This window comes from Protopterus annectens, chromosome 16.part0, assembly GCF_019279795.1.
Source record: "Protopterus annectens isolate FY-2018-M chromosome 16.part0, PAN1.0, whole genome shotgun sequence".
Classification (NCBI taxonomy): Eukaryota; Metazoa; Chordata; order Ceratodontiformes; family Protopteridae; genus Protopterus; species Protopterus annectens.
In genome coordinates this window covers 782328191-782353111 of record NC_056750.1, presented here as the reverse complement: position 1 = coordinate 782353111, position 24921 = coordinate 782328191, and the positions used below count along the sequence as shown (strand labels likewise).

The 24921-nt window shown below is 41.3% G+C and overlaps 1 protein-coding gene across 1 annotated transcript in view; it reads left to right on the top strand.

Moving 5' to 3' along the window:
- Positions 1–2343: 2343 nt before the first annotated feature.
- PHPT1 (phosphohistidine phosphatase 1) overlaps positions 2344–24921 on the top strand; it is a gene marked incomplete in the record, with an annotated part of 92195 nt that continues 69617 nt past the window's right edge. The window contains 1 exon segment of the mRNA XM_044057806.1: positions 2344–2661. Within this exon segment, the coding sequence (XP_043913741.1) occupies positions 2511–2661 (151 nt within the window).

Sequence of the window (24921 nt, the reverse complement as noted above, 5' to 3'; positions counted from 1 at the left end):
TGTCTCAATGTTAACAATTGGAACTGTACGTTCAACGTTATTGTTCCAGGTTGTACCTCTCTTGTCTTAGTTACGGCAATCCACAGTCCCCCAAAATAAACGCAGCAGATATTACAAAACAAAAATCATATTTTGAAAAATACATATCTGCAGACCAACAGAATGACATGGAAAATTATTTCACATATAGGGAGTGGCACCGCAAATAAATACTGGATGTCAAACAGCTAAGAAACAGTAATAATTAAAACAGAATACAAGTAAAGAGATCTGCCATGTGCATTCCTGCACAGAGGACTACAAACAGTTTTGGTGTATGTTATATAGAATAATGTGCACTTGCAGCAGAGCGTACATTCAACTACACTGTTTTCCATATTCTATTTGGTGACATTGGGTATCTCATGTTTATTCACAGTAAGTAGCCGACTCAAAATCTAGCTCCAGACAAGTGGAGTACCTTAGGGTTCAGACCTGGGACAGCTCTTGTTTGGCATCTACTTCTCTGAAGTACAGGCCAGCACTAAGGCACTCTGGCTAACAAAGTTCGCAGATGACTCCAAACTGGAAACCATTATTGAATCTCCAAATGATGTGGATATTCTACAAAAGGGCCTTACAGAAACAGATACTTGGTGCCAGAGCCATGGGCTCAACCTAAATGCCAAGAAATATATAATTATCCCCTTTGGGAAAAAACATGTACCCATGAATTACCACATAAATGGTAGTACACTAAACACCAGAAATGTGATAAGGGACTTAGGGACATAGGTGGCCAGTGGTCTCACCTTCTATAACCACATCACCACAACAGCTAGGAAATCCTTCTATGTGGCTCACCTCATCACTGAGGGCTTTTCATCCAGAAAAAAAGGAGGTCATTGTCCCACTGTACTCATCCCTCATTAGACCCATTATAGAGTACAATGCCCCATTTGGTATGTACCTCACAAGACATCTGCAACAACTGGAAAGGCCACAGAAATACCTCACTAAAAGAATCACAGGCCTAAAGCAGATGCCCTATGCTGATCGTCTAAAAAAAACTCCAGCTATACTCTGTCACATATCATTTACTCAGAGGCGATCTCTGCTTAACATACAAGGTCATGTCAAACCCAGAGCTGTTGGACATGCTATGCTTAAAGAAATCCCAATCCCACATGCTCCAGGGATCTAAACCTGGTCATCACAATGAATAAAACATGCTGGAGGGATCGGTTCCTGACCCAGAGACTCCCCATACTCTGGAATTGACTGCCCATACATGTCTAACTGAGCGCCTCTTTGGCCCTTTTCAAAAGGAATCTTGATGATGGAAAATTCACCCCAGGGATTACGTCAATCACCATGCTATACAGGGGACCAGGGAAATAAATATTCTGGGAAGAAATAGCCAGGGAATTGTTATGATTAGGCTAGTATAGGCCCTACGGCTGATAGCCTAGTACCAACCTATCAACCTATGGCTAACAATTACAGGGAAACGTATAGTAGTGGGTGGTCCTTGCTACTGCACATCTGGTGGGGTAATGTTCTAATACAAAACCCTTAGGACTATTAAAATTATGGGAATTCCCCAAGGAATTTCTACTTCATATAAAACTGTGTCTTTTCTAGGAAGCCCTAGTTATATAGTGCAAATAGACAAATGGGTTGTAATTTATAGAGTATGACCACTTTACCTATTTTTGTATAGGTTTGGGTGATTTCTCCATTTCCTGGTGTGGGGTTTACCAGCTAGTCTTCAGCTGGACAGATAACAAGCAGTCCTCGAGCATACCTCTGCAGTCTCAGCTCAAGAAAGCTAGACAAAAACAGAAATAATGGGGGGGGGGGGGTAAAGGCCAAAAATAGGGACATATTTTAAATATTGTTCCTATAAACTTAGAACGTTGCTAGAACAGCAAGTGGTGTATTGTTATGAATTTTCTGAAGGAAATTGTCTGAAACTCAAATTTCTGTCGTTATTCAGTAGTTACTCACTTCAATCTTCAATGACTTGCCAAAAAAACTGCAAATTTTAGGAGACAAAATCTGGACAGCTGAGAGATATGTCCTGGAGGAATCTTTTTTTTTTTTCAGTTTGAAACTACTATACAGACTTGCATGCACAAAATTGCATTTCTCACTGAATCCAGCAGAGGGCGAGCCAGCATCACTGAACTAAGACACTACCGAACAAAAAGCCAAACCTGATTTAGCGCTTAACACTAAGCAAGATAGCAAACATTTGTCCACATTTTTATTACCTCACCACTTCTGAGAACAACACAGTTATGCCACATTAGTTTTCTAACAATTAACAATTTCTCTATACTAAGTTGCTAATTATTGTTTAAGAAACCACAAGCATCACTACCGAAAATGAAAACGTTGAGGTGCTTTAACGTGACGTATGTATGCGACTAACCAGTTTTGATTGGCTATGTGAAGGTGGCAGTGTCTTTAGTATTGCACGTGTGTGGGCTCTAGAGCTACGGATGCTCTTTTAGGACTAGAAAAAGATGGCAGAAACGCTGCAGTATCTCGCGCAGTTGCCAGACGTTGATATTGATGCAGATGGTGTTTTTAAATACGTGTTGATTCGAGTCGAGCCACCAAATGGAGAACAGAGCAAGGATATTGTGCGAGGGTACGCATGGGCTGATTACCACGGTGAGCACTGCTTCTGCATCTTCACTATATGTACATGTTGCAGTCAAGCAGTCTGTCTTTAGCATAATAGTGTTAAACGGATGGATGTAGCTGTCACACTTCATATGGCTTCAAAACACGTTGGATTTGAAAAGTGCATGAGTCTGCATGTCTTCCCTGTGGTCGAGTGGGTTTCCTCCCACATCCCAAAGACATGCTGTAGGTGGATTGGACACTAAATTGGCCCTAGGTGTGAGTGTGTGCCTTATGTGGAAGGTTGGGCGCCGGGCTGGCAACTCGACACTGTAAAACTCCACTGTTACTCATGATCGGACAGGTGGTCCGCTGTGGCGACCCCTAACCGGGAAAAAGCCGGCTGTGGAATGAAAATCAGTTTTATCTAAAGATATATATGTTTTTTTCAGTCCCTGCAATCGTTGGCAGTACTCCATTGCAAGAGATAGTCAACAAGAACAGAAACTTGCAATAGCAGCAAACATGAAAATACTAAAGTAATGCCTATTTACTGAAACAAACCACCCTTGTAAGTGTTGTAGGAATATTGAAATCTTTACAAGAAATGACATAAGTGGCGCAGTAGCAACTAACGCAGTTTAAGTTCTGTTATTGAAATTATTAGATGGGCTGGTTCAAGAATTTAAATCCACTCGCTAGAACAGAGTTCAGCAGCCGAACTCCTTCGCAAAAGATTTAAAGGAAATTTGTTCATATGCGTTCATGTGCGTTTTCTACCTATCGTGACTGTCTGTACTACTGTATCTTCCCAGTATCCTAAGAAATTTTAAAACTGTGTGCTACAGCCATTCATTGTTAATGTATCTTTATAACTTCGTGACACAGGGGTTTGACCTTATTAAGAGTATCCATTTTTGGAGTTATGACTACTTTGTAGCATACCTCTCAACCAGTCAGGGACGCTTTCTAGTACTGTTACCATGAAACCTTGACAGAATTAGAAAATGTGAATTAATGTATATTTTCTGAAATAAAATCTAGAATAATTAACTGTTGTCATTAGATATTAAGTGTGATTCACATTTAAGTGTGATTCACCACCTTTTCTCCAAAAGTCCTCAGTTTTAGGAGGGATTAAGAGGGATCGTGCTAACATTTCAGTCTTTGCAGGTGCAACTGTCCCTGATTTTATATCATCTGGCTGCTGAGCTAATCAAATCAAGGTCTCTTATTCAGCGCTGGTCATAAATTGGATGGATGATTGATATCCCATAGCTGTTTGAAAGTGGAAAGATGTCAGATGTTTTTCTTTAGTGTATAAACTCATTATTTACAACTTACCACAAGTCTTATTTCTATTTTGCTAAAAGTCTGCTATTGTTCTTAGCGCAGTAGTGCCAAATACAGCATAACATTCTGCAAAAAACTGTCACCCAGCCTATACTGCCCTAAGCTCAGTTAAATATCTTGGTCTTACATTAGATCTGATGGGCTCCTCATCCAGAGAACATCATGATAAAAATACCCATTTTAAAGCTGCCTATTTATTTTTGACCACTTCACCCCTGAAGCCAGAAGAGCAAAAGGTGTAGTAATTCCTAAAATGGAATAAGCACACCCTATACTCAAATTATATTCTGTGTGCACCAACTTGTTACAGATTAGTAGCAATACTGTCAGCAGATTTATTAATTCGGCCCTTTGATTTGAGCATCACTTCAGTTTTCTTAAGAAAACTATTTGCTTCCCCTCCCTGGCTAGATCTACTACATTGCTGTTATCCAGTCTTGCCTTCAAAACTCTACATTACTGCTTCTCCCCAATGACTGAATAATCCAAAAAACGAGCAAACCTGATGAAAAAGCTTAGGATCCACCAATAAGTGCCACACTCCGATTAATAGAAGCTGGTTTATTGCAATAAAATGGAAAAGAGGACGAACAGTACAAATCAATCTCCCCAATGACTAAGCTGTAAATTAAGCACCCACAGTAATTGCTTTGAAAGTAGGATGATAACACCCTCACCTAACTATTCCCCTTCCAGTCTTGCTGTCGGAGAAGGAAGATTAAGGTAAAAAAAAAAAAAAAATTCCTTCAACTGAGGAACCTTTCTCAAGAAGTAGGACAAACTATTGAATGCAAGACTTTAAAAAACACACTCTCCAAAGCCAAGAACACAGCATCCATGGGACCTGACAATATCCCAGGCTGAGTTCTACACGAACTACAGAATGAACTGGCACCCTACCTAAGTACTATGTTCAATCATAGCCTCACCTCAGGCTTTGTACCCACTGAATGGCACACCCTGACTGTTATCTCACTCCACAAAGGAGGAGCCACAACGGACCCCGGGAACTGCTGCCCCATTAGCCTGACGAGCCTGGAACGTATCATTGTGGAACTCATAAAAAGACATTGGTAATCTCCAAACTCTGGACCCTACCCAGTTTGGATTTGTAAAAGGCAGATCATGTCTCCTAAACCTAATTGACTTCTTTGAAGCAGTCACCAAAGCCATAGATGAGGGTAAAAATGGTTCACACAGCTTATTTAGATCTTGCCAAGGCTTTTGACACCATCCCCCACTTTGGAATTATAGATAAGCTCACTAAACTAGGTATAAATCCCTATGTCACAAGATGGGTTGCCAACTGGCTCACGGACAGAACCCACACTGTGAAAGCGGATTCCAAATCCGACATCAGAGCAGTAACAAGTGGAGTACCACAGGGTTCAGTCCTGGGTCCTTTCCTGTTTGGTATCTACTTCTCTGAAGTGCAGGCCAACACAGAAGGTCTTTGGCTAACAAAGTTTGCAGATGACTGCAAACTTAAGAGCCATAATCAAAACTCCTAATGATGTGGGCAAACTACAAAAGGGCCTCACTGAGACAGATACCTGGTGTCAAAGCCATGGCCTGAAGCTCAATGCCAAGAAGTGTATTGTCATCCCCTTTGGTAAAAACTTTGTACCCATGAACTACCACATAGCTGATAGTCTACTTAATGCCGGAAATGTGATAGAGATCTTGGGACACAGGTGGACAGTAGTCTCTCCTTTAATAATCACATCGCCACAGTGGTCAGGAAATCCTTCTACGTGGCTCATCTCATCACAAAAGGATTGTCATCCAGAAAAAGAGATCATTGTTCCCCTCTACTCATCATTCATTAGACCCATTGTAGAGTACAACGCCCCTTTTGGTATGTACCTCACAAGACATCTACAACAACTGGAAAGACCACAGAAATACCTCACAAAGAGGATTACTGGCCTCAAACAGATGCCCTATGCAGACCGTCTCAAAAAACTATAGCTTTACTCCATTGCATATCGCCTACTCAGTGGCGATCTCTGTCTAACATACAAAGCTATGTAAAACCCAGAGCTGTTGGACATGCTCCACTTAAAGAAATCCCAGTCCCTCAGAGCTACACGCACTAGGGACCTAAACCTTGTCACCACAATAAACAGAACATGCTGGAGGGATAGATTCCTGTCCCAGAGTCTTCCCATACTCTGGAACAGACTGCCTATCTATGTCAAACAGAGCTCCCCATTAGCACTCTTCAAGAAAAATCTTGATGATTGGATGGGAAATTCACCCCGGGGATCACTTCTGTGGCTCTGCTCGACAGGGGCACAGGAAAATAATTTTCTTGGGTGGCGAAAGCCAGGGTACATTTTTTGGCTAGGCTTGTATGGGCCCTAGGGCCGATAGCCTAGTACCTGCCTATGAACCTATGAGAAGAAAACTGTCAGTCTAAAAGAAACCTAGAAATGCTCCTGTTATTTGGACAGTGCCTAGCCTTTCAGTACAAAGTAAATTATACAAACCAGTGGATTTTGTCCCTTTTGTCTTTAAGGGAAGTGGCATAATGGTTAAGATATTTGTTTTACAAACACAAGGTGCAGGGTTTAGTTCTCACATGGGCTAATTGGCTATGCTGAAAATAGCCCACAAGGGCAGTTAGCCTAGTACTAATCTATAAACCCATAAACCTATGAAGGTGACTTACCATAAAAAAATAAAACAAAATAAATAAGATTCCACTGTATCTGTAAGTAAAACGCTCTACATGTTAGTCGTGTTGTTACCCTTCATCTTCATTTGGTTCTTCTTTTTGTCCTTCACTCCTTTTGATTATTAACATTTTCTACTACAACATTCCCTGTAAAGGTTTACAGAAATACTGACAACTTACTCAATTACAGCTAAAATGTTACACTTCTAATTGACTTTAGCATTAATATGTACTAGGATTACCACAATACGTGCAACTCTGTATATAGCTTGTGTATTTATTGTACTTGGTAGATGTATTTTTGTGGTCTAGCACTGGGATTGTGGCTGTAAAGGGGTCCACCCACACAGCTAACAAACGCAAATTAAATAAGCCTATGCATTCTTTTAATACTTTCATAAAAATGATGCCAGCATTTTTGGGAATGTACAGTAGTATATGGTCATATATTTGAGACATTTTCTATTTCAAAATGTACTGTAAGTAGTTGAGCAGTTGTAAGTCTTTGGGTTAAATTAAGCAGTTGATACTGGCACTCCATAGTTGATGTGACATTTTTACTGTGACCCCCCATGATTTACCCTGGAGTGATGCCATTGTAGAGATACAAAGTAAGTTAACTCCACATTTGTTTCATATCTTTTGTAAATAATTTCATTTTATTATTCAGACTTAAAATATTTTTCTTTTGCCACAGGTTGGCTTAATTGCTGGGGTCAGTCACAACTGACTGCATATCTCCCAGCACTCACTATTACTTCATCTTCTTCACGGCTGTCATATTTGGGACATATCCCAACATTACCCTTTCACTGAAACTTTGTACTGCTGGGAGCTGTGTGTTTCCTGTTATCCTGGTACACTGCTGAGGGATAGACCTTCATTGGATTACTGCTGTTGCTGCCTGGCTGTCTTTTGGTTACTAGTAGACTATCCTACAGTGTTGTTTTTGAAGTATTTCTTGTGATTTCTAAACTCTCTATTGTCATTGTATTGAACTAATGAGTATTGTCTTGTTTTTTTTTATTTATTATTAAATATTTTTAAACCTTTCAACTCTGGCTGTTTTGTGTAGAGATAAGAAACTCTTAAGAGTACTTGCATATATCTGGTGATACTGTACAAAGCCACTCCAATACTCTTGCTGTTTGTCATACCTCCTAATTGGATAATAATATCATTACACAGTAGAATTGGTCACCCTTTGGGAAGGGCCTTATTAGTAGCTAAGAGTAGTTGGCGGCAGTGATTTCTACCTTATAGTCTGGGCAGAAGGGGCATAGCTGGAGAATGTGTGTGCCAGCCTTCCCCATGAGTGTCTGTGTGTATATAATGCGTATGTTAGTGTGTGTGTCAACTACTTGGGCAGGGACACAAAGCACTGGCTGGACAGAGAGGGTGCTGGAGGTTTTGGCTTGACTACTCAGCTGAGATCTGGACCCTATAGTTGTGCCATTGGGGAGTCTTATTGGAAATCTGGAGAGAAAGGGGGAAACCAGCCCCAGACTGACTGATCTCTGTGTGCTCTTAAGGGAAATTGTACTTTACTGTGTGGGGAGGATAACATGTACACAATGTGGACTCCCCTCACTGGTGCTTGTGGTGAGGATTGAGGCTCCTTGATTACTGGGCCAGTGCACTGGCGTCACAAAAGGAATTTGAGCTCCTTTTGCTCCAGTGTGTGCAAATATTTTATGGCAGCATTTGAGAGGACATTATGTGCATGTCAAAATAGGTGTCATTGTAAATGTTATGTAGATGATCCCTTGTCTGTAAGTCAAGGATATTTAAGTAATGTAGAAATGAATGAGGGATGGAGATTTGTTTTGAGGCTCTGCCTCCACTGGGTGACACCTAATGTTCCCCTTTGGGTATCACCCCTGGGGCAAGCCAAGCTGCCACCCTCCCTCCCAGTATGAGTGAGCCAGCAGAGACTACTCACTCCTATCTTCTCCTCCCTGGCTTGCTTCTGCAGTTGGTTAAGTTGCTAGTCACATTTGCATCACCTGTAAAGTCAGGACTTTATCCCTCTATCAGGTGACGGGCTTTGCATCTGCTGGTAAGTGAAGAAAAAATGTAGATTAGTACAATGTGTGCGAGACAGTGTAGGGGACATTTTGAGTAAGGGTGAGCAGGAACACAATGGCTGTATTCTTGCTTATACGATCAGTTGTAGACATACTACATGATTTTAGAAAAAAGATTGCAAGACACCACTTCAATATATGTGATGTGGTGACAAAAATGCAAATGTCTCTAGTCACAAACACCTGAGTGACTTGGGGACTGCCACAATAAGAAGGTTTGTGTAGCAGTTGAGAAGGCAGGCAGTACATCAGGAATGGGAGCTCTATTGTGCATTTACTGTGACATTATGCATGTCAAGGGATACTGTCACAGGCAAACGCTCTCTGTAGGGCTGCATTCCTTATGTGAGAGCCGCACCACATCGTTTTCATTGCCGTTGTCGAGAGTGACTACCTTTCCAGTGCGTCTTCCCAGGCAATCACTGGCATATATTTAGAGTTGAAAAATAAGACATTGACTATGTTGAAAGAGGTGGACTCAAAGCCTGCACAGTTGTGTAGGAGGAAAATAAAATCTGAGTAGCAGAGTCTGTCAGACATGAGGCCACAGTTTCCCTGTGACCCTTTTGCAGACATCTGAAGAGGACCTCCCCCAGTCAGCTCCGCAGCAATCTTGACTACTTGTTAACTCCCGTCTGAATAGTGGTTAATTCTTAGTTTTTCCTTAGCACTAGAAACCATTACCCAGAGCATGTCCTTTGACAGTATACAGAAGGGACAGTGTCCTGGTGTTGCCAAGTACTTCCCTCCCCTAACTCTACTATAATGGACCAAAAAGTGTCAGAGGAATTTCAGCTGTTTGTTGCCCTGTTTGACACTGGGATTTGCAAGTGGTAAACTGGGGGTGAGAGGTTATAGGAAGCATATTTGTTTCCATCTTGTTCTGGTCCCCAAGAAACTTGCGGTGTGTGGCAGTGCTTCATATTGCACATTTTAATTGCACAATGCAACGTGTAATCACGCTACACTTATTGCAGGTACCTGTGGAGGATTTCTGGGTGGGTCAGTAGACATGGGAACTGCCTTGTAAACAAGAAACATCTTTGACTGTCATAAGTGATAATTTTCTAATCATACATTTATATGAATGAAAACCAAGCATATCGGTATAATTTTAGTTGCAAACATGCATCACTTATAATCTATCCAGTCAGTCAGTAAAACATTATGTAGCGTATTCAGATTCTGATTTCTTTTATTTATTTAGTTTAACATTTGTTTACTGGGAAAAGTCCGAAGGCCTGGGGAGAAATGCTCCAGGTGCATGTCTTTGTAATGGGGGAGGAAACCAGAGCACCCAGAGAAAACCCACACAAACGCAGGGAGGACGTGCAAACTCCACGCAGAAGGTATCCCAGCCAAGAATCCAACTGGAGAGCCTCTTGCTGTGAGGTGACAGCGCAACCACTGCACCACTGTGCCATCCACTTTTAAACCTCATTCTTTCTCTGCATGATGACCGGTGCCTTTTGCCGTATCAGAATTTGGGAACTACATAGAAGATTGTGGCATTTCAACATGAAAGGGCAGCATTTAATAACAAGTGCTGTCCTCTGGCTTTTTAAACAAAGGTGTTGGCTGTGCTGCCTCAAGTTGGACTTCCTGATTTTTGACTTGACCAGCATGCTTTACTAGTGACCACCTTCTAGTAATCCCTCTAATTAATTAGCACTGGTCTCTGCATTCCTTCAGCTGGCATCTTGGGATGGGTTACAGTTAACTGGGAAACATCAGCACTGTTTCAGTGCTGGGTGCTGTCCTGTGCATATCTTTACTTCAAATGCAGAAACTTGGATGCAGCCCATTGTACAAGCTTCCCAAGAAGTGATCTTGTTTCTGTAGCTGTTGCTACGGTTTATGACAGTCTTTAGTGTCCCTGCCACACATTCGTGTGTTATTCCGTTTCTTATATTAGCGGCCTTCTGTTGCTATTCCTTGAAATAACAGGCCTCACTCTGTGGTCTGAAAATGAGATTCCTAACTTTTTCTCTCTCTTCCCTGATGGGAGAGACCTTGGACTCCTTGCTGGAAGGATGGGAAACCTACTGAGGTATCCAGTGGAGATATTTCTCACAATGTCTTATAGCTTTCTCAGCATCACCCTTTTAAAGCTATTTCTGGAGGTACTTCAAAGCGTGAACGTCTTTATAAAGAGGTCTGACAGGAAGAGCATAGTGTGGCACCTAAACATGCAAGGTAAGACTTGCTCTTACCCATTTTGCAGGTATGCAGTCCAGGTGTGGAAACCGACTATTAACTGCTACAACTTTGTGATAGTTGATCTCGCTCTAAGGCTATCAATTATCTTAGTAGACAAATTAAGTCATAGTTTCTCAGTCCTTTAGCTTGGGCTAACTTAGAATCCTGACGTGGTCTTCTGGAGATGGGGCGTCTTATCTGGGAAGGAAGCTGTGCTACTGAAGTCCTCCTGCTTGCACCAGGAAATGGGGGAGTGAGGGGTACACCCCATTTCAATAAACTGGAAGAGCTTGTGTATGTATGCATTCTGTCCTTTGCTACTGGTGAAGTTCCACACAGACCTATGAACTCTTCATGTTAGCGTAGACTAGTCTGGCCTCTGACCTTTCCCACCTTGGCTTCCCCAAAAACAAGTCTGAATAATGTGAGTTTTGGCATTTAAACTATTTGTTTCTTCCTGTAGAGTTTATTCAACTGCTTGACCACACCATTGAGATTTTTTGAGGTCTAAATGCCACCATGTCATCTTACTTGTGTTTCTGTAAGGCCAATGCTGTGAATCCCACAGTATATCTGTCCTCCAAGTAGATGCCTTTATTTTTCCTCCATTGAGGAAGGCACAACTTCTGCTCACCTCAGCACAATCTGGTAAAATATTTTTGAAGTGTATTCTTCATCTTGGATCGCGTTTGAAAACTTTCTTTTTGGGAGTTTTATGATTTCATTTGCTGTAGTTTCTGTCCTTTGAATTTGAGTGGTTTATGGTATGAAAATTGCAACTTAGTAGTCATAACTATGGCTAGGCACATTTTGGAGTTGTAGGTGGTGGTGCTGCGGTAACATTGTCGCCTCACAGTAAGATGCTGTCCGGTTCGATTATCAGCTAGAGCGTCTTCTGCGTGGAGACATGCGTGAATGGGCGTACCTTCGTTGAAGGTTGTGCGTCAGGGCTGATAACTCGGCACATAAAAATCAACTACCAATCATTAGCCGACCACAGTTCCGCTGTGGTGACCCCTAACTGGGAAAAGCTGAAAGACACAACAAGGATGTAACATTTGTAAGGCTTTTTTTTGGTCTTTACAAAGAGTAGGGCTTTCTGAAGATAAATCTGCATTAACTCTTGAAGTATTTGATGTTTTGTGTAACTTGTCCGTCCGGTGACCAGACAACATTTTTTTGGTCTCTTGGATTCCTATTGCCAGTTGTGATTCTGTCTTTGCAGACTTCATGATCATAGTCAGGTAGACCAGTTGGTCAAGCCTTTATTCCCAGGTAAGGGAGGGTGTGGCAGTGACACAGGGGAAAAAAAACTTCCAAGTGCTACGTTAAGCTTTTTTATGTGGTTTGCTGGCTGCATTCCTTTAACCACTAGGAGATAATTAAGGCTTTGACTGTTATAGTAAGAGACATTCTATCCTGGAGCATACTTCAGTATTAATTTCAGAATTGTGTGGGCGTTTGGATGATGTATTTATTGCCTTACATTTTCACCAAGGATATTCTATACTTTTATATGTAGGAGTAGAACATCATTTGGAAGGGCAGTGCTTCAACATGGTTTGCTATAAATCACTTTTTCTGTCTTGTGGGCTCCTACTGTATTCAGATTTAATTCTGGACATGATGTTGAGTTGACCACCTTAGTGGGCAGACTACTAGGATTTTTTCCTCTGCAGTTACTAGCTCTTGTGGACACAAGCACTTCCTAACATCATATGCTGGATAAGCAGGTAATGCCTAACCCTGCACCTTCCAGTTATTTTAGCCACTTGGACAGGTAGGCTCTTGATTCCATGGCGGTCAGTATAGCAACGTTTTTGTAAGAAGTAAAAGCCACCAATGTTTTATATTCAGTACCTGAGAAGTATAGGGCATCAAAATGTGCATGTCTTGACGGGTCACAAGCCAAGTAAGGGCATGACAAAGCACTGCAGTAAGTGCCAGGGTTTCAACCTAACCACCTGGACACACAAGACCGAAACATCAGGTGTATCCTGTATTTCCAGAATAGCAACAGTTGAAGTGCTCAGATCAAGAACCGTCAGGAGGGCCCTTGTATGTTTCCGGGGACTCTTGAGTATCTCTTGACTTTTTGGTAGCGCTAATAATAATAAAACTCTTACAGATGTAAGTCCTCACAGAGGCAGTCTTTTGTAGATTCTGTATTTTGACAGCTCCTCCTTTGACTTGCAAATGGACAGATTCACTCCTGTCTTCCACATTGGCAGAAAGTTGTTGGCTTGAGAGATGGATGCTTGGTAACCTTTTAGTTGTTCCAACGGTGTAGGTACTGCCCTTATCTGGTTCTGTCATCTTGTGCTCATCTGCAACTAGCCCATAGCTGTAAATTAGTTTGATGGGTAAAATCCCCCAGCCGGTTCATGGCGATTGTGTTTGCAACTGTGATTATCCACCTTAATACTTGCCCCTCTCAGCTCAAGCAAAGGATGATGGTCCAGGGTGAGCAGGATCGGCCAGGTTCTCCAGTGCAAGAGTGACAGGTGTTTATTTGACTTGCAATGTAATCTGTCCTTGTTAAAGTTTGTCATTGTGAAACGTGGACAAATTTCAGGGCTTATGTAAGCTTCTCCAGTCCCCACACCACCTTTGGCAGTCACTGCCCTGACAATCACCTGACCTAGTATTGACCTGTTTTCTGGTACTGAATCTGTCACCTGCAGCTGATCCCAAGCCTGCCCATCCTGACCTAAAATTATAGTCTCTCATCCCCTGGGAAGGAGATGTGGAAGAACCAAGGATACTTGTCTCAAGAGACATGAGAAAAATACGTACCCCATCCCTCACATAGCAGGTTAATCTTTAGGAGAAGCCTTGTAGCTTGGTGTTCTCAGTGAAGCGGTTTGGGCCCTCATGCCTGTCTGCCTACAAGCATGTAACTGGCTGTCTGGGGCAGGAGGGAAAGAGCCATGGGGGTCACCCTGTGATCAAGGATGTAATTTTTGAAGCGTTAAGTATTTGGGCACTACCCTGTGTGCTCCCAAAAGGTAGGTGCACTCTTTACGCCACAGGTAGAGTAGAGGAAAATTTTATATAAGCTTCTTAGAGCCATCTCCTTTGCAATATTTGATGTCTAGCCCAGGTCCACTTCACTGTTTGAAAAGGAATGTATGCCATTGGAGTGGATAGACAAGAGGGTGTGCTGCTTGCTGCATTGTAGCTGAGATCCTGCAACTGTTTGTCTTGCTTGTGTAGGTCGCAGTCTTTTGTAAAAGATCAGGCATCGTAAAAGCTTTTGGCCCTTTCAGACACTGGTCAAAGTGCCTTATCACAGCTTCTGCTGTGGATTTCCATTCATCCACCCCTAACTTTGTCTGTAGACTATAATTTGTATACATGTATGGGTGACTGAAGTGGCTTAAACTTCAAAGATGAGCTTAGAAGAGTTGTCCTGATACCCCCCCCCCCCCCCGAGGGGAGGTTGTCTTGGGTAGCCCATGAGGATTTGAGAATCGTTAAGGTGATGAGCCCTTAAAACTCTGTGGCCTACTGAAACTACCACCTTTTTGCCTACACCAGGCCAGCCACCAAGGACAAGGATACTCCCCTGTAGACTAAAGGGGCCTTCAAGCATCAGAAAGTGTTGCAATTCCTAGTCTTTTGGCTCTGCCTTCCAGGGCTCATAAAAGGATGGCAACATTGGCACAGCAGTCACGGTCCTTTACTATGGCCTACGATGGATGTGGGGTGTAGAATTTATCCCAGAATGGAAAACCATCACAAATGACCATTGGGTTCTAAATGTGGTCACAGGCAGTGTCTTAAAACTTTTATAAATTATTCTGCAGTAAGAATTCTGGTCAAGGACCAAGCAATCTTTGTAGATGTCTTGGGATTAAGCCCTGGTGTAGACATCATAATGTGTACAAAATTAGGTTGTTCCAAAGCTGATAATTCCATTCTATACTGGACATCAGCGGCTTCAGCTAGCACGTCAGACTTTCCAGCGGGTGAAAGTGGCTGGACAGGATGGATGTGTTTTGACATACAAATGTATAGGGTATTCACAGGAGGTGCACTTTAGACTTTCCAGCGGTTGAAAGTGGCTGGACACGATGGATGTGTTTTGACATACAAATGTATAGGGTATTCACAGGAGGTGCACGTCAGACTTTCCAGCGGGTGAAAGTGGCTGGACACGATGGATGTGTTTTGACATACAAATGTATAGGGTATTCACAGGAGGTGCATTTGCTTTGCTGCGAGTAGGTGCTACTTTCATTACAAATACCACTGCTTGTGCCCCAAGAGTGACGTCTGCATAGGTTTTAATGTACACGTGACGTCTGAATGCAAACAATGTGCAGACTGCTCTAAAAGTGAATAAAAATTAGCCATTCTGGCAGAAGAGCAGCATCTCCAGAAGCTAGCCATTTCACACAAGCACCTCCAGGTTGGCTTCCTTCCTTTTCCGTCTCCTTCATGGCCTTTTGAAACCCTCTGTATTCTTAGTCTACCACCCCCGTGTCAAGTACAACTTACTCGTGCAAAGTTTAAACCTGCAGCTTCCTTTCCTGCATTTTGTCCTCCTCTTCTCCTTCCTGGCTCCTTTTGAAATCTCATTAAATTGTAGTCCATTTCGTGTCTTGCTAATTTATAGTAGAGTATAATGGGTCTCAAATTAAGAATGTTTGCACCTCTGTAAATGTTTTAATTTAAATTGAGTGTAGTTGGTACTGTGCTGTAACTTCTTCTTTCGGCTTTTTCTCGGTTTGGGGTCGCCACAGCGGATCACCTGTCCGCTCATGATTGGCAGTGAGTTTTACAGTGTTGAGTTGCCAGCCCGGCGTCCAACCTTCCACAGAAGGCACACACTCACACCTAGGGCCAATTTAGAGTGTCCAATACACCTACAGCATGTCTTTGGGGTGTGGGAGGAAACCGGAGCACCCAGAGGAAACCCACGCTACCACAGGGAGGACATGCAGACTCCACACAGGAGGCACCCCAGCTGAGGATCGAACTGGACGACCTCTTGCTAAAAGTATTTAAATAAGTTCTTAGGACCTGTGGATGCAACAGATAACTTCAGTGGAATCAAGGGCATGTATTTTGGCTGTTTTGCAAATGTGTGATGCTTTTTATACATTGTTGGTGTGTAAACATAAATATGCACATCACATCATATTATGGTTACATGTATATAAGGGCAGCAAGAATTAAGAGAATAATGCACTTAGATGAAAGCATACAAATTAACCACGAAATATAATTACTGGATTATAAAGCAGTATTAATGTATATATTATGATAAGTTTTATACACTAGATATAAACTACAAAGATGTATTGAGAATTTATGTAGACTGTTATGTAAATAGTTAGTTTTGTTTTAGCCCAATTTACCTCAGATTTTACAATACTTAACTGAGATGCTTCACAAGGGCCTGTCTTTTTCCTCCATTAAAATCCATGCCTCAACTATTTCAGCTCATTATAACACAGAACCTACACTCTTCTCTCATCCACTGCTTAAGCAGTTCCTTAGAGGGGCCAAAAATTTGAGACCACCCAGGAGAGCTCCAAACCCAGCCTGGGACCTTAACTTTGTCTTGGAGAAACTCACTCTACCTCCTTTTGAGCCAGCTGCTACTGCAGACTTAAAGTTTCTTTCTTGGAAAACAGATTTCCTTTTAGCAATCACTTCAGCTAGAATGGTATCTGAATTACAGGCCCTTATGGCAGTGGATCCTTTCATCATCTTTCATGCAGACAGGGTGTCCCTCAGCACCAATCCATCCTTCATACCCAAGGTGGTATCCAGTGTGGCTCTTAATCATTCCATTCATTTGCCAACCTTCTTTCCCAATCCACAGAATAAAGGGGAACAGATAGTATATTCCTTAGATGTGCAAAGACAACTTAGATTCTACTTGGACAGGACTAAACCTCAAAGGAAATCTGAACACCTGCTGGTGGCATTTGCTGCACGGGCAGAGGGGAAGGCTATTTCAAAGCAAACCATTTCTAAATGGATAAGCCATTGCATTCATTTCTGCTATAAGCACCATGGAAAACCTATCCCCCAGGGGATCAGACCTCACTCCACCAGGGCTGCATCTACCTCTACAGCCTTTCTCAGAGGCGTCCCTAACAGGGACATCCTAGAAGCTGCTACTTGGAGTTCTGTATATACTTTCACCAAGCATTATCATTTGTCAATTTTATCTAAATCCAGAGCTGGCTTTGCCACTGCAGTCTTGCAGGGCCTTATAGCTGGCCCTAATGCTATCTAAATTCCTCCTCCCAACCATAGCTTTGGGAATCTACCCAAATGTAATGACTTCAATAGTGAAACACGAAGAACATAGTACAGTTGTGTACACTTACCATAAATGTAGATGTTTGAGTGTATTCACTGTTGCAGTCCTGGTTACCCTCCCTCCAGCCCCCTAACTTCTTTTGGCTATACCTCTAATTTCCTTTAATATGCTTAAAAGCCTTTTTAGTGTATTTGCTTTTTTGTTGGAGGTATATCTTTGTACTTTTATATTTAATTGCTTCCCATTAGGGGGGCACCTGACATCTGGGGCAAGAAAAACTGATGTAATAGCGTCGGCTGCATGTTTTATACCCCTGGCGTCCTGACATCATGGAAGAAGGGACAGCAACGAGGGACCCAAGACTTTGTTAATCATGCTGACTGAGGGCTACCTGCAAGCAGATAACCCGAATGTAGTGACTGCAACAGTGAATACACTCGAACATCTTCATTTATGGTAAGTGTACACAACTGTACTTTTATTTGTATCTATTCAGACATTTACAATGACATCCTCACCATAATATTAATAACAATAATTTATAATGTAAATTATTTTATTAACTTAATTTGCTCAGTGTTTTCTGAAAACTGTTATTTGTTTGCTTTTGGGCTCAACCTGAAAATAGGTGATCTGGTAAGTGTTCTACCGATTGCTTTGCTGGCCCACTAGCAGAGGAAACAAAGATATGCCCCACTAACAGAAAAAACAACACTGAAACACACAGTTAATGCAATATCCTTTATTGGACCAATTTCAGTTTTACAGTTACTCAAACGTTTGGACTAATGACAGTTCTTTATCAGGAGTTATTACATAACTGATGGTAGATGCAATGGTTTAATATCTACTTCTGCCTAGAAAGGAGTATATCATTTCTTTATAAACTTGAAAAATGCCTGGAAGAAAGTGTGCAGCTTGGATGTTTGGTATGACAATTATGCCTTAGAGACAGATACAGTGTTAAATGGGTAAACACGTGAGCCTGTAAAATAAGAAGACTGGGTTATGGACTGCAAAATTTAGCATTCTCCTTCATGTCACAGCACAGCCAGTGGTCTTTTAGCAGAGATGATAACAGCCCAAGAAACTACACAGACATTTGATGGGATCACAATAAAAAAGATGTGCAGGGACATTAGTAAAATTTGGAGAAGTCAAACAACACAAACTTACATATAAACCTGATAACTATCATTCTTTGCTTAATATAATTCACACTATTTCCCAAATAGAACTTCAAGACCTAAAGGGGACAAACTTCTACCTCTCACAACAAAATTCACGTCCTCTACAGTAGACTCACTGTATCTCTAACTAAGTCTCCAAAATGTGGAACCTGTTTCTTTATGTATCCTAGTGCCAGTTAAATGTCTCAGCCCAAGTCCAACAGCTTCATATGTAAGCACAGACCTCCAAACCTCACCAGTTCATGCATTGACCAATGCTCCTTGTGTTAGAAGTAACAGCAGGGAGTACATAGGTCAAAGCACTATCAGCAGTTCAAGCATATTGTATATATAAAACTGCAATCCATTGTAATTTGTAGCAATCTAATAGCATCCAAATAATTGTATAATACAGTAAGATACACATGCATTAGTATGCATGTGTGACACCCCTGCATTGGCCTAGTAATCAAGGGACCCCTCAATCCCCACCACTCACACCAGTGAGGATGTATACATTGGAAGACAAGTGCACACAATAAAGCACACTTCCTTTAAGAGCTCACAGAGATCACTGTCAGTCTCAGTATTGCCCTTTCTCCAGATCTCCAATAAGACTCCCACCGCACAGCTATATGCATAGACCAGCTGAGGGCCATCTCCAGCTCACTCTCTCTTCAATCAGTGTTTTGTGTCTCTGCCCAAGTAGCTCACTCTCACACACACACACACACACACACACACACACACACACACACTTTGAGAGATTTGATTGATGCACACATGCACACACACACAATACACACACACACACACACACACACACACTTGGTTGGCATTAATTTACTAGCCATGCCCCCTTCTGCCCATTCCAATGTAGAAAATTAGCTGCCACCAGCCAATTCCTCTTTACTTATTAGCTACAATCAAGCCCACAAGAATTCAATCCTACTATGTAATGTTGCTATTAATCCAAATGGTAGTCTGACCAAGACTTGTATATTTAGGAGGGTCTGTACAGTGTCACCAAATACATATGCAAGTACTTCCAGGGAGCTTAAATATGTCTCACAAATATCAGCCACAAAGATATGGTTTAAATATATTTAATAATAAATAATAAAAAGAACAAGACAATACTCAGGAAACAAACACTATTCAGAGTTCAAAGCCCATAGAAAATAGTTTAAACAACATAGCAGGACAGTCCAAATAAATTTGTGTTCCAAACCACCTTTGCTATATTCCCATCTATAACTAAGAGATATAATATGTCCTACTGCCCACTTTACAGACAACATACAGGCAGAAGTGCCGAGTGATGTTCCCAGGTCCAAGACAAGATAAATAAAATGCCTAGTCTCCCAGAGAGTTCTAACAATCAAACATTACTCGCCTGGTTGTGCCTCCTGGATGACATCACTCTTTGTCACCTGACTTCAGTTCCCAGACTAACAGATACTAACAGAATTTTAACATCTCTGTGTGAGAAGTACATATCTCAGAAGTTTGCAGAACCTGGAAGTCATAAAACAATAAAACGCTTTTACATTTGAAACCTAGTAATTATTTCTGTTTCAAGACAATGCAAGCACTTCTAGCTCTAGACATTGTATCTGCTGCTGAACTGAAAGTGAGAGATAACACAATTGTAAAATGCTTTGTCAACTTATTTTCTTGAAGATTTGCAAGTTAACTCTGCATATTCCAGCGTCTACTATTGAAATATACATTTGCACAGGTATATAGTTTATATACATTTCTGTTCTTTTCTAGTACGGTACACTGTGGACATATAGTTGAAGCTCAGTACTGTACAAACCTGTTCAACACTAACTTCTGCACCAGTAGTTTAATATACACATAACATATAGTTTTCTTACACTTGTAAGACAAGCATATGAATCATGTTGATATTCACAAATGACATATAATTATTTACAAAATTCCAGATAGATGGGCTGGCAGTGTCACAGTATGAATGAAAAAAAGTAGTACAAAAATATACTAAAGTATAGTAACAACAAGAAATATAATTAGTCAACTGAGAAGAAGGATTATATCATCAACGCTATATAATGTTAAGGAGATCACAATAAAATTAAATGGTCTCAGCATTAACAGATGAACAGCAAGTAACAACAAATGTAAACTTAAGTAGCCCAGCTCTCTGGCACAGAAAGATTGAGTCGTGACTGCAGTTCGGACAATCTAAGCTCGATTAGCAACCTCATACACTGGAAAAGCCAGGCTGGGAGATGGAGGAGTAAATTGGCATGGAGTGGGTTGGGCAGACTCAGACCACACTAAACAGTGTGATTTCCCTGGTGGAGACCATGCAAAGGACTGTAAGTACTTTGGGAAGAGGCAGAGGTGCTTGGAGGAAAACACTCCTTACTGAAATGAGGAAGCAGCTTCTATGGTCAGTTCACTGCACATACCATTCTGGCTGACTTACTGGGTGCATGTGGAGAGTGGAGTGTAAAGCAACAACAAATATTGATACACCACAATGGCTGTTTGAATGAAGAGTCCTACTAAATGACCTTCACCCTGGTGATGGGGAAGAAATGAGCTGACTGACTGGGAGGCAGGATAAGGATCACCAAAAACAAGGACAAAGGCAGTAAAGAGATAAAAAAAGACAGACTTAACTTCTAAGCTCGGGATTTATCTCTTTGAGGCAAACTTAGGGCTATAGGTAAACAGACCTCATCTTATAGCTATGGGTATTCTATAAGCTGTAGTCCTGTTATTTTCTTGAGTATGTAATAAAGGCAGGGTGATTACCTTGTTTTAGTGATGTACAGGGTTTCAGTATTAATGTGCTGAGTGACATCACCTGCGGAGGAGGGTTTGCTTGTATATACAAGCACTGCACTGCTGAACACATTGAGGATAGTCAGGCTGCAGGTGTACCAAGGGCTTGGCTGAAGTTTCTGTTGTTTATCTGTGTAATGCTAGGGAGTGTATATAAATAAAGCCTAGCAATCTACACCAATAATCTATGCAACTGTTCTCCTTAAATGCACTTACAGAAGTCCACCAGAACAAGAGGCACTCAATCAGTTTAAAGTTGCTGCTAACAGACCACCACAGAATAAGTTAAAAAGGTGTTAGCAATGTCTCACAATATGCAGCAACTCAGCAATCTCAGCGGAAAAAAGCAGTAGCTGGCAGCAGACAAACAATTGCCTTGATGACATATGCTCCTGGTATTCTAAGGGTTTGACTTATTTATTTGTAGATTTAATTCTCAGAGAAAGTCACCCGCTGTATATTTTATTGATTTATTGGTTATAATTGCAGCTCAGTTGTGTTGCAGTTAGTGCTGTTGTATGGCAACATTTTGATCTCCATAACAGTTCTTGGCTGGGAAACGTTTGCAGAGTCTGCATATTATCTCTGTGTCTGCAGGGGTTTTTACTGGGTGCTCCATTTTCTTTTCATATACCATAATGCGTTGTAGTTGAATTAGCAAACTACCAAACGGACTGCCAATGTTCATGCCATAAGTAAGAGAGAGTGTGTGTGTCTGCGTGTCTGTGTTTGTGTGTGTGGCTAAATTTCTTTTCCCAAAAAAAAAAAAAAAAACAGTGTGAACGTATGGGGCATTTTTAGTAAATGATTAATAGCACCTTGAAACTCCACCCTAAACTGCTAACCATCCAGGCATAGGAGTCAGGTACCACATCAAAGGGGGGGAAGGTTATATGCCATCTCAAGTGAGGGATCTGGCTGCTACTAACTGTTAACAGATTAAACGAAGGAAAATGTGATGCAGCAGACTAAGGGTATAAATAGGAAAGAGGAATCAATTTGATTTTTATTTTTATTTTAATTTAAAAACTTAATTTAAAGGAACAGAACAACTCATTACATCTCAAGAATCAAAACAAGAGGTAGAGAATAAGATTTTTTCTTAATACAGGCATGGGATATCGGATCTAGTTCACGTTGTCGTAAGCCGACAATACCGACACGATATTGTCGGCATGACAATGTCGAATGTTCAGAACATCACAGGCAAACAGAAATCTCCATAAGAGATTTCAGTTTACCTCAATGTAGTGTGGTCTCGGAGTTGGTATATTTAAGTAGGGGGTGCAGAGGGGCTTGACCCCTGCCAACACTAGTTAGTTTTTTTTTATTGATTTATTTATTTTTTTACGTTATTCGATATTTGATTGGTTAGACAGAGGGACCGGGCTAGTAAAGATGTGCAGCAGGTAAGGGTGATAAAGGATAATGAGGGAAACATACTCACAAGCGGGGAGAGTGTGTTGAGCAGATGGAAAGAGTACTTTGAGGTTGATGAATGAAGAGAATGAGAGGGAGAGAAGGTTGGATGATGTGCAGATAGTGAATCATGAAGTGCAGTGGATTAACAAGGTGGAAGTAAGGATAGCTATGAAGAGGATGAAGAACGGAAAGGCTTTTGGTCCAGATGACATACCTGTGGAAGCATGGAGGTGTTTAGGTGAACTGGCAGTGGAGTTTTTAACTAGATTGTTTAATGAAATCTTGGAAAGTGAGAGGATGCCTGAGGAATGGAGAAAAAGTGTTTTGGTACCGATTTTTAAGAATAAGGGTGATGTGCAGAGCTGTAGTAACTACAGAGGGATTAAACTGATCAGTCACAGCATGAAGTTATGGGAAAGAGTAGTGGAAGCTAGGTTAAAAAGGGAGGTGATGATTAGTGATCAGCAGTATGGTTTCATGCCAGGAAAGAGCACTACAGATGTGTTGTTTGCTCTGAGAGTGTTGATGGAGAATTACAGAGAGGGTCAGAAGGAGTTGCATTGTGTCTTTGTGGATTTAGAGAAAGCATATGACAGGGTGCCTAGAGAGGAGTTGTGGTATTGTATGAGGAAGTTGGGAGTGTCAGAAAAGTATATAAGAGTGGTACAGGATATGTAATGAGGGTAGTGTGACAGCGTGAGGTCTGTGGTGGGAGGACGGATGCGTTTAAGGTAGAGGTGGGATTACATCAAGGATCAGCTCTGAGCCCTTTCTTATTTGCAATGGTGATGGACAGGTTGACAGATGAGATCAGACAGGAGTTCCCATGGACTATGATGTTTGCAGATAACATTGTGATCTGTAGTGAGAGTAGGGAACAGGTGGAGGAGGCCCTGGAGACGTGGAGATATGCTCTAGAGAGAAGAGGAATGAAGGTCAGCAGGACTAAGACAGAATATATGTGTGTGAATGAGTGGGACACTAGAGGAATGGTGAGGATGCAGGGAGTAGAGGTGGTGAAGGTGGATGAGTTTCAGTACTTGGGATCAACAGTTCAGGTTAATGGTGAGAGTGGAAGAGAGGTGAAGAAGAGAGTACAAGCAGGATGGAGTGGGTGGAGAAGAGTGTCAGGAGTGATTTGTGACAGACGAGTACCAGTAAGATTGAAAGGGAAGATCTACAAGAGGGTAGTGAGACCAGCTATGTTATATGTGTTGGAGACAGTGGCATTGACAAAAAGGCAGGAGTCAGTGAGCATAGAGTTGAAGAGGTTAAGATTTGCACTGGGTGTGATGAGGATGGACAGGATTAGGAATAAGTATATTAGAGGGTCAGCCCAAGTTGGAAGGTTTGGAGACAAAGCCAGAGAGGCAAGATTACGTTGGTTTGGACATGTGCTGAGGAGGTATGCAGAGTATATTGGGAAAAAGATGTTAAGGATGAAGCTGCCAGGTAACAGGAAAAGAGGAAGGCCTAAGATAAGGTTTATGGATGTGGTGAGAGAGGATATAAAGGTGGTTGGTGTGACAGAGTAAGATGTAGAGGACAGGAAGAAATGGAAACAGTTGATCTGCTGTGGCGACCCCTAATGGGAGCAGCCGAAAGAAGAAGAAGAAGATGCAATATTTTACTACTTCGATCAATAAATTTTGACCTTTAATGATTTGATGTAGTAAAATTTTGATAACGTGATATAGACGCGGGATATTTGTATTCTTTTAAGAATATTCACACATGGATTTTATTGGCATGCACACTAGGTTAATGAGAAGGTTAAAGGCTAGGAGAAGCGAGGAGACATTGGTGACACAGGCTATATTAGTGTACTGCATCCCATCAAGAGAGAAAGAAATGATGGGAGTATAAAGGACAAAGCAACAGAGAACATAATCTTTCAAAAAGTGAAGTTAGAAAATAAGTAGCTCTGGAAGAAGAGGCTTGTTAGTATATTTAATAAAAAAATGCTATATAGAGTGATAAGTGCTAGTAACTGGTCAATAGAAAGGCAGTGGTTGGTAAAACAGAATCACAGAACAATAATGTTAGAATAAGAATCATTTATGGTTCAAATGGAGAAGGTCTGACGGTCTGTACCATTTTTCCAAGATCTGTGCCTGGTAAGATGAAAAAGTGTTCATTAAAACATGAAAGGACTTCAGCATTACACTGCTGTCAAAAACTTACTGAATAGTAATGGAAAGGTTAAACATAACAAAACAAGGGAAATCATACTGTAGCAAACAGGAAGGTGAATATTACTGCATATATGGAAAATGGTATCCATTTCTAATAAGT